Genomic DNA, 17813 nt, shown 5'->3' with positions numbered 1-17813 from the left:
CTAGCCAAAACCAACAGCCGGACGTATCCGCCGGGACCTTATCGCTCCAACGCACACGCACATGCGAGCCCATGTTGCATGGACCGTATGCATGCAAACACTGCAGGATACTGCTGCACTACGTAGTACCTACACCTCAGATCTAGATGCGCATGTTTAAAAACAAAAGATCTAGCTGCGCATAAATAAATAAGTAAACAATAACTAAAATACTTCCTCCATCTCTCTCTCTCTCTCTTGAGTAGTACGTACCATTATTTTGAGTAGCTCTAGACCTTATTTCGTAATCAGTGAAAATGACAAGTCTTTTGACTTGTTTATTAAAAGAAAGGAAATTATTTTGAGTGTACGGAGACTACGATCTATAAATAGGATCCAGGGCTTACTCTCTCCGACATCAGATCCTTCCATCACCCCTTCCTTTCATTCGCCAGAGTTGCACAGTTTAGGAAACTAACACTGTGCACCTTTCCGGCCCTCTCACTCCTCCGTCCTCCCGGGCCGTTCCTTCCATTGTGTAGCGCAATAGCAGACACGGCTAGCCAGCCACGATGCTAACGGCGACCAAGTCTCTGGTAGGCGGTGCATGTGCCGCCCCGTCGCCGGCCCGGCGGCGGACGTTCGTGGTACCCGAGGCTCGCCGGAAGCCAGGCAATGGCCGCCGCACCAGTGTCTCCAAGGTCGGCAGCACCAGCACCACCACCACTACCACCACCACCTTGTCGACCGACTCCAATGGGACGGCCGTTGGCACGGTCGCCCGCCCGGACGCCCACGTCCGGGACCGCACGCAGACCACCGAGATGAAGGCCACCGTGACGGTGCACATGAGTAAGGCGGCCGGGGTTCGTGATTTCCTCTACGATCTCATCCTCAAAACTTGGTTGCACGTTGACCTCGTCAGCTCCGAGTTGGATCCACGTGAGTGACAATTAAACCTCCCTGGTACATACATTGATGCATGCATATGTGCTGGATACATCCGTTTAAGGGACAAGTAATTCTAGACGAAAATAATAATATTGATAGTAATATTATATTTGCATACATTGTTGGGTCGGTGCAGAAACGGGGCAGGAGTGGGAGCCCATCTCCGGGGCCGTCAAGCACTCAGGTAGAGTGGACGACGAGTGGGACATGTACGAGGCCACCTTCAAGGTGCCGGGATCCTTTGGACCCATTGGCGCCGTTCAAGTCACAAACTACCACCACAGCGAGATGTTGTTGGGGGACATCGAGGTCTTCCCCACCGGCCAGGAGGAGTCCGCCGTCACGTTTCACTGCAACTCCTGGATCGACCCCTCGCACTGCACCCCCGACAAGCGTGTTTTCTTTCCCGCGGTCGGTCAACTACTATCCAATCAAAATCGATCTTTATTTACTCCCTCTAGTGTCAAAACGTCTTACATTTTGAGACTGAGGGAGTACATAAATAGGGTGCTTATATTTTTGAGTTGAAGACACCATTATTGATCCCTTTACTGATTTACCATGTCTATATGTGTGTGGTGCAGCGCTCGTACCTTCCGTCGCAGACGCCCAAGGGCGTGGAGGGGTTGCGCAAGCGCGAGCTCGAGATCCTCCGTGGCACCGGCTGTGGTGAGCGCAAGGAACACGACCGCATCTACGACTACGACGTGTACAATGACCTCGGCAACCCTGACGACGAAAAGAACCCCACCACACGGCCTGTGCTCGGTGGCAAGGAGCACCCCTACCCCCGACGCTGCCGCACGGGCCGCCCTCGCAGCAAGAAAGACCCGTTTTCCGAGGAGAGGAGCCACAAGGACCACATCTACGTGCCCCGGGACGAGGCCTTCACGGAGCGCAAGATGGGAGCCTTCGACACGAAGAAGTTCATGTCGCAGTTGCACGCCTTGACCACGGGCATAAAGACGGCCAAACACAAGGACCAGAGCTTCCCGTCCTTGTCGGCCATTGACAAGCTGTACGACGACAACTTCCGGAACCAGCCGGTGCAGCCCGAAGGGGGGAAGCTCAGGTTCGTCATTGATTTGCTTGAGACGGAGCTGCTCCACCTCTTCAAGCTCGAAGGGGCCGCGTTCCTCGAGGGGATACGCAGAGTCTTCAAGTTCGAGACGCCCGAGATTCATGACAGTACGTACAAATAGAGATTCATTCATTGCTACGCACAACATGCTTGCTTGCTTGCATAACGGATCGATAGTTTGCCTGTGGCCAATAATTAGCATGCATGCTGGAAATGCAGGGGACAAGTTTGCTTGGTTCAGAGACGAGGAATTCGCGCGGCAAACCATCGCAGGGATGAACCCATTGAGCATCCAACTAGTCACGGTATGTTGCTATTACGGCTTTATTGATAAAGTCGGGCGCTCTGCCTTTTCTATGAAAGCTGGTCACTACTCCTTTTTCCTTCATTTTCCAGGAAAGGAAAATTCTTCATCGATTGTTTTACCGATTTCTATATGAAAACTATATATGCAGGAGTTTCCTATCAAGAGCAAGCTGGATGAGGCAACCTACGGCTCGGCGGACTCCCTGATCACTAAAGAGCTGATTGAAGAGCAGATCAGACGTGTCATGACAGCTGAGGAGGCAGTGGCTAATAAGGAGTTGTTCATGTTGGACTACCATGACTTGTTGCTGCCATACGTACTCAAGGTCCGCAAGCTTGAGGGCACCACCTTGTACGGCTCTCGCGCACTCTTCTTCCTCACCGACGACGGCACGCTCCGGCCCATCGCCATCGAGCTGACCAGGCCCAAGTCCAAGCGCAAGCCGCAGTGGCGCCAGGTCTTCACGCCTGGATGCGATGGCAGCGTCACGGGATCCTGGCTATGGCAGCTCGCCAAGGCCCATGTCCTGGCTCACGACGCCGGCGTCCACCAGCTCGTCAGCCACTGGCTGAGGACGCACGCCTGCACCGAGCCCTACATCATCGCCGCCAATCGGCAGCTCAGCCAGATGCACCCCATCTACCGCCTGCTGCACCCGCACTTCCGCTTCACCATGGAGATCAATGCGCAGGCGCGCGCGATGCTCATCAACGCTGATGGGATCATCGAGGGCTCCTTCGCGCCGGGGGAGTACTCCATTGAGCTCAGCTCCGTGGCTTACGACCAGCAGTGGCGGTTCGACATGGAGGCCCTGCCGGAAGACCTCATCCGGAGGGGCATGGCGGTCAGGAAGGAGAATGGTGAGCTGGAGCTGGCCATAGAGGACTACCCCTACGCCAACGACGGCCTGCTCATCTGGGACGCCATCAAGGAGTGGGCGTTGACCTACGTGGAGCACTACTACCCGTGCACCGCGAACATCGTCGATGACGAGGAGCTCCAGGCTTGGTGGACCGAGGTGCGCACCAAAGGCCACGCTGACAAGCAGGACGAGCCATGGTGGCCCGAGCTGGACAGCCATGAGAACCTGGCGCAGGCCCTGGCGACCATCATGTGGGTCACATCAGCGCATCACGCCGCCGTCAACTTCGGGCAGTACCCCATGGCCGGGTACATCCCCAACCGCCCGACCATGGCCCGGAGGAACATGCCGACCGAGATGGGTGGCGACGACATGCGCGCATTCGTAGAGGCGCCAGAGAAGGTGCTGCTGGACACGTTTCCGTCTCAGTACCAGAGTGCCATAGTCCTTGCAATCTTGGACCTCCTGTCGACGCACTCGTCGGATGAGGAGTACATGGGCACACACGAAGAGCCATCATGGAAACAGGATGGGGCGATCAGGCAGGCATTTGAGAAGTTCAAGGAGAGGACAAGGGAGATCGTGGAGCAGGTGGACGAGTGGAACAACGATCCCGACCGGAAAAACCGGCACGGCGCAGGCATGGTGCCGTATGTGCTGCTCAGGCCGTCGGACGGTGATCCTACGGACGAGAAGATGGTGATGGAGATGGGCATCCCCAACAGCATCTCCATTTAAGCTGAGTTGTGTGTGTGTGTGGCTGAACTAGCCGTAAATAAGCGTGTCTTCTAGTCTCTTGGCCCAACGGTGGGTATAATTGGAATGGGACATCAGTGTGACCGAAAATGCTAATAATATTTTTCGTAGTGCCATGGTCGGCATGAATTAAGGCATTCATAGTTTCAACATAGAATTAACTTGCGGAGATATATTTTTTGGCATCCAAATCATTTCCTTGATCAAAATGTTCCCAACATATGTCTACCAACATCTTTTCTAACTGGCGAAATTACAAAAAGTCAAGAGTGTCACATAAAAAATATGGAAAATATACCCTACATCCATGTGTACTCACCCTCACACCTCTCTCTCTCTCTCTCCCTCACATGAGATTCTTTCTTGTTCTGATTTTTGAAATGCACAATGGCTACAACTCTAAAGATATTTCATATAAAAAAGCACCTTCACTAAAACATCCTTGTTCTGTGCCTTCTGAAATATATAATGACTACAGCTCTAAAGAGTATGAGCAAACAGAAGTTGAAGTGAAGCAGCCCTGCGTAACAACAGCTAACACACTTGGATCTAAATCACCTCCATCATCTCAGTCCTCTTCAGGTTCCTCAGTCATCTCACAGTCATTTCCGTCCTCTTCAAGTTACTCCATCTCAGAGTCATCTCCCTCATCAGATTCGTCCATGGTCACAGATTGATCTTCGTCTTCTTCAAGTTCATCCAGACCTGGACAAGCATAATTCTCCAGAATTTAGGTTTGCAATAATTGGTCTTATACACTTCCTTTAGCCCAGCAATAGCCAATAAATTAATGCATTCCCACCCAAAACATTGGAATGAAACAATTGGAGCCTAGATCTACATACCCATGCCAAACAATTCGGGACACGACCTGAAACAAGAGCACATTCATTAGGTTCTGAAACAAGGCACTCGTAATGTAGCAAATTGATGTTTTAGAGTAAGCCAATAATGATTGACACACATGAGTGAAATACCGGCTCACCTGCTCATGACAGCTAATGCTTTCTCAAGAAAACCATCCACCGAGTCATAGTGACCCAGGAAATGAACCCCAGGGACATGAGACTTGTCAGACCCTTCGAATTAAGCAAAGAAAATAAATTATGGCAAAATTTAATATACTAGCAATTTGATCACTAATTAGGAATTTAGGGCAAAGTAAGCAACATAAATTTGGCGAGAAGAACACATGAACTAATGAAATATTGTTAAAACAACTCATATTTTCAGCATGCAAGTTGGTCACCTAGAATTCTGATAAGCACAGCTATTTCTGAAGGACTGCATAATACATCATCAATGAGCCATATCTAAATAGTAAATGAAGATCTAAACTTTTTTCTGTTATATAGTCTGCACTGCATTTCTCCACAGTGCGATGTCTTTATTGCTTCACGCTTGTATTAGTTCAACAAGTGGATAAACAAAAAAGCATAACCACGAAAACAAATTTATGCTGTCAAATATTTATTAAATGGCACCAATGTTCAACCAAAGCCAGGATCGAACTCTCGATGAGATTCACGGTTGCATTACTTATAGCTGACTTATTCATAGACAAATGAGAAACGATAACAACATGCGCTATGTGCTCAATCAAATCAACACTTGAAAACAATTTAACATGTTATTGTGAACCGAGGAAATCCCCAAAGAATTAAGACAGAATAGGAACGAGATGTACCAGAGAGATGGATTTTCGTGGTCCCTGCCGGCAAATTCCAGGAATGGACGACGAGGGAGGAGAGTGCCGGCAGCTCCTGGTTGTTCAACTCGAGACACTGCCTCAGTTTCTTTTTCTTCAGATTGACGCAGAAGATGTGGTGGCCCAGGAAGAAGTAAGCCCTGTTGGCGTTCATTGGGTGGACGAGCGCAACCGTGGGGACGACCTCCGGAAGCATACTAGACTTGTAGGTCCGGTGGCTCCAGATATCAGGCAAGTGCACCTTGAGCTTAAGCTCCCAGGCCGCGTCCGACGGATTGTTGGAGGACAGCGTCCACATGCTGACCAGGGGGGGTTCGCCATGGATCTGCACGTACCGTAGACGGCCTTTGCTGACCTTTAAGCAGCGGTATTTGTCGCCTTGAACTGGGAACCATGCTGCGCGCAGCGGGTCAGGGACATGCGGGAACATGATTTGGTAAAACGGCGGTGTATCCAGGAAGGGGTCGCAGGCAAGTATACAAGAAGAGAGGTCGAACCACCACAGGAATCCCTTGTGGGAGAGGACGCCATCGCAGCACCAAGGTTTCGTCTCCTTGCAGATGTGGCCGCAATCGGCCTCCTTGTTGTCCCACTCGCACAGGTCCCTGGTGCAGGAGAGTGTGATGCGGCGGGCCTGCGTATTGAAGAGCCCCGTGTTGAGCTTGGCCACCATGATCCCACTGCCAAGGCGGTTGCGGATGAGGCCGACGGAGTGGCGGGAGCTGAAGCCGCCGTCGGGAGGGAGGACGCCGAGCGTCCTGCGGAAATACGGGTCGCAGACGTAGTAGGTGAGCCCGACAGCGGTGTAGCCGCAGAGCAGCAGGAGGCCGCAGTCGTCGGTGGCTGCGATGTACGGGTAGTCGACGCTTCCGGCGGGGGTAGCGACGTTACTCGGGACGGTTAGGTGGGAAAGGAGCGGAACCTCGTTGAAGGTGAAGGACGCGTTGGGTAATTCCTTGCTCATCTCATCAGACACCTTGGGGATGCCGTACATGATGAACCAATCCTCCTGTGCCGCCGGGGCCATTGCTTTTGTCTTCTTTCTTGTGGTCGCCGCCGGTGCCATTGCTTTTGCCTTCTTTTTTGTGGTCGCCGCCGAGGCCATTGTTTTTTTCTTCTTTTTTGTGGTCGCCGCCGGGGCCATTGCTGGATGGGAGGAACTCGATCGATTTAGGGTTCCATGTGATGTGGGCGGAGATGTGTTTTTTTAGTGGAATCTGGGCGTAGGGATCAGACTCCTGAGCCCTAGCGCGTGGCCGTTGGATCAATCCTTCTTGAGCGTTAGATGCATCCCTCCAACAGCGCCACTCCCTTGGCTGTTGCTAAAATGAATTCCTTGATTTACGTTGCTTCCATCCCTATTATAGAAAACCACATTTACGGCTAGGTTTGCAGAAAACCACGAAGTCGCTAATCCATTGCAAAAATCACCGCGACCCACGTAATCTCGTTGCAAAAAGCACTCATCGGGTGATTTGGTCCGTTTGATCGCTCTCTGACAACTATGGCCCAACTGTAAGGTGCTGACATGGCAAAAAATTAATATACACACCCTTGGATCTAAAAAAAGCAGTCAGACCCCCCCCCCTCCAACCCATCCCTCTCCCACCCTTGCGATCATGATCCATTCCGGCCCATCTCTCATCTCCCCTGCGCGACTGACCTTCCTTCGGCGCCGGCCCTGGCCACCTCACCTAACTCGTCGGCGCCTCCCTAACCAGATGGATTCAGGCACGCACCTCCCTGATCCACCATGCAAGGCGCCATGGCGCGCTGCCCCTTCCCGGTGAGCCTACCTCCCCTCTCTCCCATCCATGGCGAGTCTACCTCCCCTCATCTGGCATGGCGGAGCCCTCGTCACTCTCTTGCAGATCGCCGGCTCGGGCTAGGAGGGAAACGCCATCCTGAAGCCCCCGTCCAAGAGAGCCACGCCCAGCCCATGGTGGTGGTGCACCGTATTGCGTTCCGAGCTGCTTCATCCACGACGTCGAGCCAGGGAGGAGCGGCGTCGAGCTGCTGCCGTTGCTTGCACGGTGTCGAGGAGCTGTTGTCGAGCACTCCTGTTGCCACCGAGCTGAGGGTGCTGCTGCTGCCCTTCTCTAGAGAGGATGCTGCCGGTCTGTCCCCCACGCGCGGCGGCTACGGGCGGACGAGGCCATCATCTGGGCACGGTGGCTCAAGACATCAACGACGACGTCGTCAGGTTGGAGCAAGGCACGGCGGGTGGGCTTCCTGCGGCGGCGACGGGAGCCGGCGGGGGCAGCGTGCTTGGGTGCCAATCGGATCGAGAGCAGGGGATTGGGAGCAAGGGGTTGATTGCTGTTTTATTTTTAGATCCCGGGGTGTGTATGACATTTGTTTGCCAAGTCGGCTCTTGACAGCTAGACCCCACTTGTCAGGAAGTGATTAAATGGGCCAAACCACCCAATCAGTGCTTTTTGCAACAAGTTTATTGCTAATGCGGTGTTTTCTGCAACGAATTAACGAGTTGGTGGTTTTCTGCAAACCTAGCCGCAAATGTGGTAGTTTTCACAATTAACTCATTTACTTCATGTTATCTTTCTTTTTTCGCGGGGACTTCATGTTATCATGTGATCATGGATGCTTCCAACCAATGCTTCCGATAATCACGCATGCTGCTTTTCTTCCAATAATCACATACGTTTCCATGCATAAAATTGACTCCTAATCAGGCATGCTTCTTTGCTTCCTATACTTGTGTTCTCCATATAAGAATCATGCTTTGATAAGTGTCATATATGCTTCCTTTGTTTTTGCATGCAGGTACATCCCACTTTCTTGCTTCGTGCATAATTTAGTGAAGCTTCGTCATTCATCATTTTGTGCTTCGGCATTCATCAAAAACTAAAATAAACAGAACATGTTTTTTTCATCTCCTGCTTCAACAGTAGACCAATATATGTGCACATATGCATGTTATTTGCTTCTTTTTTTGTATAAATATTGCTTAACACTCAGCATCATCGTGGAGGTAGTTGTCAATGTGAGAAGGTCAAGTTGGAGGGAAGGGAGGGTGAGGGAGCTGCTGGGTGGTGGAGGAAGAAGACAGTGCCCGCTTTCCATCGCGTTCCTTGCCGGCAGTTGATCGACGAAATCGCTGAAGAGACGACCAAGCAGGACGATGCCGCTGACAACGACGAGGAGATGGAGTCGAAGCAGCCGAACGCATGGCAACCGACCAGAGAGAGAGAGACGAGCGCCGGTGTGTTAACTGTTAACGGCTTGTCCCGTTTGTCTCTGTGCATTGTACCTTTGTATCTGTTGTATCTTATCCCTAGTCTTTAGAATCACAACTCCCACTCCGCGCACAAGGCCTGGGTGCCTATGATTGCGGGAGTGTAGAAGGAGCCGGCTATATGTACTTGTAACCACTCTGAGTAGTACAACAAGTGTGTGTGGTGAGCACTATTCATATTCTAGTTTGGTATCAGTGGCCATGAAATTCGAGGACCTCTTCGGCGATCTCCCCTCCCCGGTCGCCCCATCCTCGGCCCCCCAGTCCTCCCCTCCCATCACCTTCCCTCCTCCCTCCTCCACCATTCCTACCACCTCCAACGCCCTTGTCACTGCCCTAGCCTCCTCCTTCGCCCCGCCAGCCAACCCTCTCCTCCAAAACTTCCACAACAACCACATCTCCAACCACATCAAGTTCAAACTCGATCCAGCGGAGCACAACTACATCAAGTGGCGTACCTTCTTCACCTGCGTCCTCATGCAGTACCGCGTCCAGGACCACATCGAGCGTCATCCTCCTCCCAACCCCGACGCCTACTGGCTCGCTATCGATCACCGCATCATCCTCTGGATCTTCTTCACGCTGGCGGACTCCCTCCTCGAGCTCATCATGGGCGGCGCGACCGGTGCGTACACCGGCTGACAGCGCATCAAGGACTATTTCCTCGCCAATCAGGGGGCACGATACCTCCATCTCACGCGACAGTACAACAATCTGAAGCAGGGCGACCATGCGGTCTCCGAGTACGCCCGACGCCTCAAGACCCTTGCCGATGGGCTAGCGGACACCGGTGCCCACGTCTCTGACAGTGACTTGCGCATGCAGCTCCTCCATGGCCTCGACGGGTGCTTTGAGACCATCCGCACCATCCTCGGCGACACGATGCCTCTCCCTCTATTCGACGTCGCCTGCTCCCGTGTCGATCTGGTCGAGTACAACATCAACCTTCGCGCCTCCGAGGCCAGCTCCGCCGCGCTCACCATCACCGGCGGTCCCAACGCCAACAACGACTGCGGCGGTGATCGTGGTGACCGTGGCGACCGGGCCCCTCCCTCTGGCCGCAATGGTGGCAACAGTGGCAACGGCAGCGGTTGTGGCACCAGCAACCGTGGATGCGGTCGTGGCCTCGGTGGTGGTCGTGGTCGTAGACGCACCGACTCCGGCCGTGGCTCTCAGCCCCCCTAGACGGCGCCATGGACGGGCTACTTCGCCCCGTTTGGCACAGCTCTTCCTCAACCTCGCCCTACCTGGATCCCTCCCAGTGACGCCGGCGTCCTCGGGCCGTGTCCCAGGGTCCACTCGCCGGCCTATCCGGGCCGTCTTCATCGCACTCCGCGCGCTCCTCGTCGTCCCACCCATACGGAGCGCCGTCATGGGATCACGCCGCCCTCTTCAACCACGCCTACAGCTAGCACGGGCTTCCGGGGTCCAGTGCTGATTTGATCCTAGACTCCGGCTTTGCCATGCATGTCACCAGGCACCCTGGTAAACTCTCCTCGTTTCGCTCTTTACCTTCACAATTTTCATCGAGCATCATTGTTGGCAATGGGCATCGCCTTCCAATTATCGGTACCGGCTGGACCACACATTCCCCTTCCTCCCTTTCTCTCCATGACATAGTTGTCACTGTGGGCATTCTTAAAGATCTTATTTCTGTCCAGAAATTATCTCGAGACAATAATGTTGAAGTTGCTTTTAACCCTGTCGGTTTCTCTGTGAAGGCACTTCCAACTCGGACTCCACTTCTGACGTCTAGTAGCTTCGGCCCACTCTACCCATTCTATGGCACTTGAGCGGATGGCACCGCTGCCTTCCTCACCACCACCAGCGATCTATGGCACGGGCTTCTCGGCCACCCAAGAAAATCAACATTAGCTTCCCTTTCTAGCACTTTTCTTCCTAATTGTAATAAAAAATGTTAGCTCTCCTTGTACCTCGTGTCAGTTATGGAGGCAACCCCATTTAGCTTTTCCTTCCTCACATAATTTTACTACCACCCCTTTTCAGCTTATACATTGTGATCTTTGGACATCACCTGTTGTGAGTTTTTTTGGCTATTCATATTACCTCATCATTCTCGATGACTACTCGCACTACTCTTGGTCGTTCCCTCTATGGCACAAGTCCGAGACCTCCTCTACCCTTCAACGCTTTTTTGCATAAATTTACACTCAGTTTCACACCATCATCCAATGCATGCAATGTGACAATGGTGGTGAATTCATCACCACCTCCCTTTGCTCATTCTTCTCCACGTATGACATCATCTGCTGCCTCTCCTGCCCCCCACCCCCCCCCCCCCAAATGGCAAAGCTGAGCGTATGATCAGTACAACCAACGACGTCGTCCGCACTCTCCTCCTCCAAGCAAATCTCCCACCTGCGTTTTGGGTTGAGGCCCTCCACACTACGACCCACCTCTTAAATCGCCGCCCCTCCACTCACACCGCCCCTCATACACCATACTTTGTCCTCACCAGTGCCCATCCCACCTATGGTCATCTTGGGTCTTTTGTTGTCTTTGTTTTCCAAACTTATATGCCACAAGTCCCCACAAACTTGCTCCTCGCTCCACACGGTGTGTTCTCTTCAGCTACCGTTTAGAACACAAGGGGTATCGGCGTTTTGATCTTCACACGCGTAAAGTCATCGTCTCTCGCCATGTTATTTTTGGTTAATCGGTTTTTCCCAACGAGCGTTCCACACGCCCGGTCACCAACCACTCTTCCGCACCGAATCCCACCTCGGATCCCGCACCTGTTCCCCACCTGCGCGCAATCCCCTCCGGGATCCCCCATCCTTGGACGCCTGGTTGCGTCCCCGATCCTCTTCCCGATCCGCTCCACCCGTCCATGTGCACCACGTTGCTCCCTGCCGCCCCACTTCCTCGATCGTGCCTTCCATCAGCGCCACCACGCACCACGCGTCCTCCCCTGATGCGCCCTCCCCCGATATCCCTACCCAATCTACCCCCGATCGTCTCGGATCCCCCGCCCACCTCGGATCGACCCCCGATTCGCCTTCCACCTCTACTGCATGCCGCCCCATCGAATCTCCCTCGCATTCCGTTCCAGCCACTCCTTCACCACCATGTTGCTCCGTTGTCCCGGTCGCTCCTCCAGCAAATGCACATAAAATGACGACCTGCACAAAATGTGGTTTTGCCCAACCTCATCGTCTCTTCACCCTAACAACCTTTCATGCTATTTCCCCCCTCCCTGCCGCGTATAAATCCGCTCTCAAAGACCCCAATTGGCACAATGCTATGCTTGATGAATTTCATGCTTTGGTAAAGAACAAAACTTGGTGTTTGGTTCCTCGCCCTGCACGTGTCAACGTGGTCACTGGAAAATGGATTTTTTGGCACAAACTGCACCCGGACGGCACCTTGGCACGTTACAAGACACGGTGGGTTCTTCGTTGGTTGACGCAACAAGCTGGCGTTGATTATATGGAGACGTTCAGTCGAGTGGTGAAACCGGCCACCGTTCGGGTCGTCCTCAGCATTGCCACTGCGCAAGCTTGGCCCATTGACCAACTGGGCGTCAAGAACGTGTTACTCCATGGATATCTCAGTGAGATTGTCTACTCTGCTCAACCGGCTGGCTTTCTGGACGCCTCCTATCCCAACCATGTTTATCTCCTCTAGAAATCCATTTATGGTCTCAAGCAAGCTCCATGCACATAGTTTTTGCAGTTCAAGTCATTCATCCTCTCCTTGGGCTTTGTCTCTTCTAAATGTGACACGTCCCTCTTTATCTTACACCGCAGCTCCTCCATGGCCTACCTTCTCCTCTACGTGGATGACATTATTCTCACCTCCAACACCTCCTCTACCCTGTCCTCTGTCGTCGCCTCCCTTAAGGCCGAAATTTCCATGTCGGACCTTGGTGACATACACCATTTTCTTGGTGTCAACGTGACCCGCACCTCCTCCGGTCTCTTTCTTTCCCAACAGCAGTACCTCCTGGAGATCTTGGATTTTGCCAATATGCTCAATTGCAACCTGATTTCGACTCCCGTTGACACCAAGGCCAAACCATCCACCCTTGATGGTGCCCCTCTCTCCATTCCCACACACTACAGAAACTTAGCCGGCACCCTTCAGTATCTTACCCTTACTCGACCGAATATATCCTACGCCGTTCAACAACAATGTATATTCATGCACGCTCCCCGTACCTCGCATCTCCAACTCGTCAAACGAATCCTCCGGTACCTTCAAGGCACCTCCCACTATGGCATGCAGTTCTACAGATCGTCTTCTCAGGAGTTGCTTGCTTATTCTGATGCGGATCGGGTCGGATGCCCTGACACCAGAAAGTCCACGTCCAACTTTTGCGTGTTCCTTGGGCCCAATCTCTCATCCTAGTCTTCTAAATGATAGCCCACTGTTTCTCGCTCCAGTGCCAAAGCAGAATATCGAGTCGTCGTGAACTTCGTCACCAACACGGGGGAAAGTCTTCTGCTTGTATCTTCATGGCCCATCAGTCCGGCCCATACCAAATAGCTCGGACACCCGAGGACCCCCTAATCCAGGACTCCCTTAGGGGGTGCACCAGCCCCTCTGTGGCTGGTGTGTTTCCCCTCTTGGCCCATAAGGCCCATATCTTTTGCTGGGGGTGCTCGAAACCCCTTCCGGTGACCCGATAAGTACCCGGTGCATCCCGAGACACTTCTGGTGTCTGAATACCATCGTCCTATGTATCAATATTTACCTCTCAGCCATTTCGAGACTCCTCGTCATGTCCGTGATCTCATCCGGGACTCCGAACAACATTCGGTCACCAAATCACGTAACTCATATAATACGAAATCGTTATCGAACGTTAAGCGTGCGGGCCCTACGGGTTTGAGAACTATGTAGACATGACCGAGACACCTCTCCGGTCAATAACCAATAGCGGAACCTGGATGCTCATATTGGTTCCTACATATTCTATGAAGATCTTTATCAGTCGAACCGTTATGACAACGTATGTTATTCCCTTTGTCATCGGTATGTTACTTGCCCGAGATTCGATCGTCGGTGTCTTCATACCTAGTTCAATATCGTTACCAGCAAGTCTCTTTACTTGTTCCATAAAACATCATCTTGCAACTAACTCATTAGTCACTTTGCTTGCAAGGCTTCTTATGATGTGTATTATCGAGAGGGCCTAGAGATACCTCTCCGATACTCGGAGAAGCGGTGGCGCGTTTGCCGGAGGAGGAGGGAGCAACACCACGCCTGCTCGTAGAGGAGGCAGCAGCTGCGGCTTTCTTCAATGATGTGGCCCTCTTTGCCGCTGCGTCCGCCTCTAGTGCCTCCGCGGCTGCGTGCCTCGTCTAGCGCATGGGCCCAGCTTGGGCCCCTTGCCGCTACGTGGCCTTGTCAGGGCGAACTGGCCCATTTGAGCCGGCCCATCGCAAGACACGCCTTTTCTTCGGGACCGAGGACTCGTCCGCCCAGACGCTTCCCCGGCCGACTCTTCGGCCACCTCCACGGCGGGGGGAGCCCCGACGCCAGTACCACTGCTCTCTCCAGCAGGCTCCAACCACTTGAGGAATCTCTGTTCCTCTACGGCTTCCTCGGCATCGTCCTCCGCAGCGCGCAGCTGCCGGCCTCCGCCACAAGGTCTGCCTCCTTCGCCCTGGCGGCAATATACGCTAGCTCTTGCTCGGTGGTGGGGCGGATGAGTTCTAGCTCGTCGCGGACATGGCCCGCCGACAAGTTGTCGAAGAATTGCTGCACGTCCTCCACCTTTGGCTCGACACAGGTTGGATCCAGGCCATGAGCATTGAAGGCATGCATTGCGGCAATAATCTCGGTCTGGCGAGAGTTATTGCTCATCGGGTGCACCCCTGCCGGCAACCTGAATTGGTGGCCTTTGATACGTCTCCGTCGTATCTACTTTTCCAAACACTTTTGCCCTTGTTTTGGACTCTAACTTGCATTATTTGAACGGAACTAACCCGGACTGACGCTGTTTTCAGCAGAACTGCCATGGTGTTATTCTTGTGCAGAAATAAAAGTTCTCGGAATGACCTGAAAATCCACGGAGCAACTTTTCAGAATTAATAAAAAATATTGGTGAAAGAAATAGCGTCAGGGGGCCCACACCCTGTCCACGAGGGTGGGGGCGCGCCCCCTCCCCCTGGGCGTGCCCCTGCCTCGTGGGCCCCCTGGACGTCCACCGACCTCAACTCAAACTCCATATATTCTCTTTCGCGGATAAAAAAATCAAAGAGGAAGTTTCATCACGTTTTACGATACGGAGCCACCGCCAAGCCCTAATCTCTCTCGAGAGGGCTTCTAGAGTCCGTTCGGAGCTTCGGAGAGGGGGATTCATCGCCGTCGTCATCATCAACCATCCTCCATCACCAATTTCATGATGATCACCGACGTGAGTGAGTAATTCCATCGTAGGCTTGCTGGACGGTGATGGGTTGGATGAGATTTATCATGTAATCAAGTTAGTTTTGTTTGGGTTTGATCCCTAGTATCCACTATGTTCTAAGATTGATGTTGCTATGACTTTGCTATGCTTAATGCTTGTCACTAGGGCCCGAGTGCCATGATTTCAGATCTGAACCTATTATGTTTTCATGAATATATGTGAGTTCTTGATCCTATCTTGCAAGTCTATAGTCACCTATCATGTGTTATATGATCTGACAACCCCGAAGTGACAATAATTGGGATACTTCTCGGCGATGACCATAGTTTGAGGAGTTCATGTATTCACTATGTGTTAATGCTTTGGTCCGGTTCTCTATTAAAAGGAGGCCTTAATATCCCTTAGTTTCCATTAGGATGTGGCACCCCGGCTCAGAGAAAACGGAATGCCCCGTATTCTAGCCCAGAGATCGAGGAGAAGTCTTCTGGAATATGACACTGCTTAGCATAGAACAAACAAGCTTTCTATGATTACACGAATATGAATACAAGGTCTCCGATATTACAATGAATAACATCGGCACGGCGACACTATGCCATCCTCAGTTGCTCTATGCAAGCAGCAGAACAACTCGAAGCAGCGGAATAACTCTAGTAACAGAATAACTCTAGCAGCGGAACAATGACGAAGGTGGTGAAACTCCACTCCGCAGGGACTCTGGCTAGAACGCTTATCCTAGCTCGCAAACAAGGACTCCACAGCAAACAAGCAATCAAATCCGGAATGACCTGCAAGCTGGCATGACACGCCAGGTCAGTACATTGAATGTACTTGCAAGCTCACAATAAACATAAACATAATGACAAACAATATTAGGACATTTAACCATTTAAGCAACAATGGAACCATACATCCAACATACTGTGATTATGCTCAACAGGTACTCATTCTCCTGACTGGCTTACCAGATGTGACCAATAAACATGATAATACCAAAAACACACTTGTGATCCTTGTGGCGATCACAACCCGACCAACTCGTGGCCCATGATCCTTACGGCGATCACAACCCGACCAACTCATGGCCCGTGATCCTTACGGCGATCACAACCCGGCCAACTCATGGCCAACTCAACACGATGGCCTCACTGCCATCCTTGGTGCAATTTAGTGTGCATATTTATTAAGTGTTGACCCATGGTGTACCCTACTTTCGAGCGTGTCCGTAACTGTGGACTCGGCTATCGATAAATTAAAAACACTCTGTAGAGGTTAGTACATTGTACCCACACTACGGAACCCATGGCCTCGCACTCCCATTCGGGTGCACCAACGGCGTTCCGACGAAACCATTTCATTGTAATGACACTCTCCCGGCCCTCCCGACTCAGACCCCAATGGGCTAGTCCTGGTTGGCCCCATGTCTACCTCCAGACACCTCGACCACCGTGGTGTCCCATCCCACTCTGGGACATGGATCCAAAAACTAACTTACAACGGGCTCACAAGGTTATGCTCACCTACCGGGCCAGGGTACAGCACACCCATAACCTTCCCTAAATTGAGGCACCGAACATAGGCACGACAATGAAACGCATTAAGGTCGTCCCATACCGGCAAATGTGGTTGCACTAGGAAAGACTCGTTTCAGCGGCACCATGACCCGGTCAACAACATGTTCAAGTTGAATTATTAATCCAGTTCAACTTAATGTGAAAAGAAAATAACCGGTGTCGTACTGCCATACTATGCATCACTTAACATACGCATCACATAACCGTGCAAAGACTGCACCAACCACACTCCTACGGAGCCATCATAAACTCATGCTACTATTCTGGTTAAAACCTCTCTTTACTTACACCAGAACCATTTCTAGCATTATCATCATTATACCTCATGCAAAAATAATATTTAAATTACTCATCAAACTCTATGACCATACTATTTATTCATCATTAGCAACTAAGTTCTCCTTATCTTGCCAACCATATTTACTTCAAATATACTGAAGTTCAAGTATTTTTAACATGACAAGCATTTAACAGAATATAATCATTATATAACTAATTTAAATGCATAAATATTCATAAGTTCAAGTAGAAAAAAATCACAAATATTGGAGTGGCACTATGAAAATGTCATTGTGGCTTGCCTGGGGATGAAGAAGGCACCGGGAAGAAGTGCGTGAAGCCGCGGAAAGATTTGCCGGAAACAGTTCTCTCTCGAAGGGGTTGTTTATGCGCAAAGGCAAAAAGGACATTTCGAGTATGTCAAACCATAATGAAAATGATACTAATGGAAAGGGATCGACGAAACGAAGAAGTGAGCGTTGGTTTCACCTCATTTGGAGCTACGGATAAAAAGATACGAGGGGTTGAAGTTCAGGGGCTTTTCTGCAAAACTTTCATCACAAATAAGTCCCTGAGTGGATAAGACAGAAGCGCAAAACAGAAAGACGCTTTCGGTCAGCGAAAACGTATTCTGCGGAATACGTTTCCACTTATCCACGTCAGCGTGGACTGGTCAACGCG

The 17813-nt window shown here is 51.6% G+C and overlaps 2 protein-coding genes across 3 annotated transcripts; one reads left to right on the top strand and one right to left on the bottom strand.

The window, feature by feature from the left end:
• Nucleotides 1-386: 386 nt before the first annotated feature.
• Nucleotides 387-4073, top strand: LOC123110078 (lipoxygenase 2.1, chloroplastic). Its single transcript, XM_044530511.1, has 5 exons — nt 387-921; nt 1067-1341; nt 1515-2118; nt 2231-2316; nt 2467-4073. Exons 1-5 carry the CDS (start codon nt 552-554, stop codon nt 3916-3918), a joined length of 2787 nt encoding a protein of 928 aa, XP_044386446.1. The 5' UTR covers nt 387-551; the 3' UTR covers nt 3919-4073.
• Nucleotides 4074-4158: 85 nt separating this feature from the next.
• Nucleotides 4159-6888, bottom strand: LOC123110079 (uncharacterized). 2 transcript variants are annotated; one of them, XM_044530513.1, is made up of 4 exons: nt 5624-6888; nt 4922-5015; nt 4739-4807; nt 4159-4641 (listed from the first exon to the last, which is right to left on the bottom strand). In XM_044530513.1, exons 1-3 carry the CDS (start codon nt 6786-6788, stop codon nt 4774-4776), a joined length of 1293 nt encoding a protein of 430 aa, XP_044386448.1. In that variant the 5' UTR covers nt 6789-6888; the 3' UTR covers nt 4159-4641; nt 4739-4773. The 2 variants fall into 2 exon arrangements, with proteins under 2 accessions (XP_044386448.1, XP_044386447.1); XM_044530512.1 differs by having other exon boundaries at nt 4782-4807; nt 5624-6884.
• Nucleotides 6889-17813: the final 10925 nt, after the last annotated feature.

This window comes from Triticum aestivum, chromosome 5B, assembly GCF_018294505.1.
Source record: "Triticum aestivum cultivar Chinese Spring chromosome 5B, IWGSC CS RefSeq v2.1, whole genome shotgun sequence".
In the NCBI taxonomy this organism is placed as follows: Eukaryota; Viridiplantae; Streptophyta; class Magnoliopsida; order Poales; family Poaceae; genus Triticum; species Triticum aestivum.
This window is presented reverse-complemented; position numbering and strand designations above follow the sequence as displayed.

What these genes read in the sequence shown, in the direction of transcription:
- LOC123110079 (XM_044530512.1), bottom strand. Translation starts at nt 6,788, where the DNA reads ATGGCCCCGGCGGCGACCACAAAAAAGAAGAAAAAAACAATGGCCTCG. An exon ending in GCATTAGCTGTCATGAGCAG is followed by an intron (nt 4,808 to 4,921) that starts GTGAGCCGGTAT and finishes CTCTTGTTTCAG; the next exon opens with GTCGTGTCCCGAATTGTTTG. An exon ending in TCCCGAATTGTTTGGCATGG is followed by an intron (nt 4,642 to 4,781) that starts GTATGTAGATCT and finishes ATGCTTGTCCAG; the next exon opens with GTCTGGATGAACTTGAAGAA.
- LOC123110078 (XM_044530511.1), top strand. Translation starts at nt 552, where the DNA reads ATGCTAACGGCGACCAAGTCTCTGGTAGGCGGTGCATGTGCCGCCCCG. An exon ending in CAGCTCCGAGTTGGATCCAC is followed by an intron (nt 922 to 1,066) that starts GTGAGTGACAAT and finishes GGGTCGGTGCAG; the next exon opens with AAACGGGGCAGGAGTGGGAG. An exon ending in GACGCCCGAGATTCATGACA is followed by an intron (nt 2,119 to 2,230) that starts GTACGTACAAAT and finishes CTGGAAATGCAG; the next exon opens with GGGACAAGTTTGCTTGGTTC.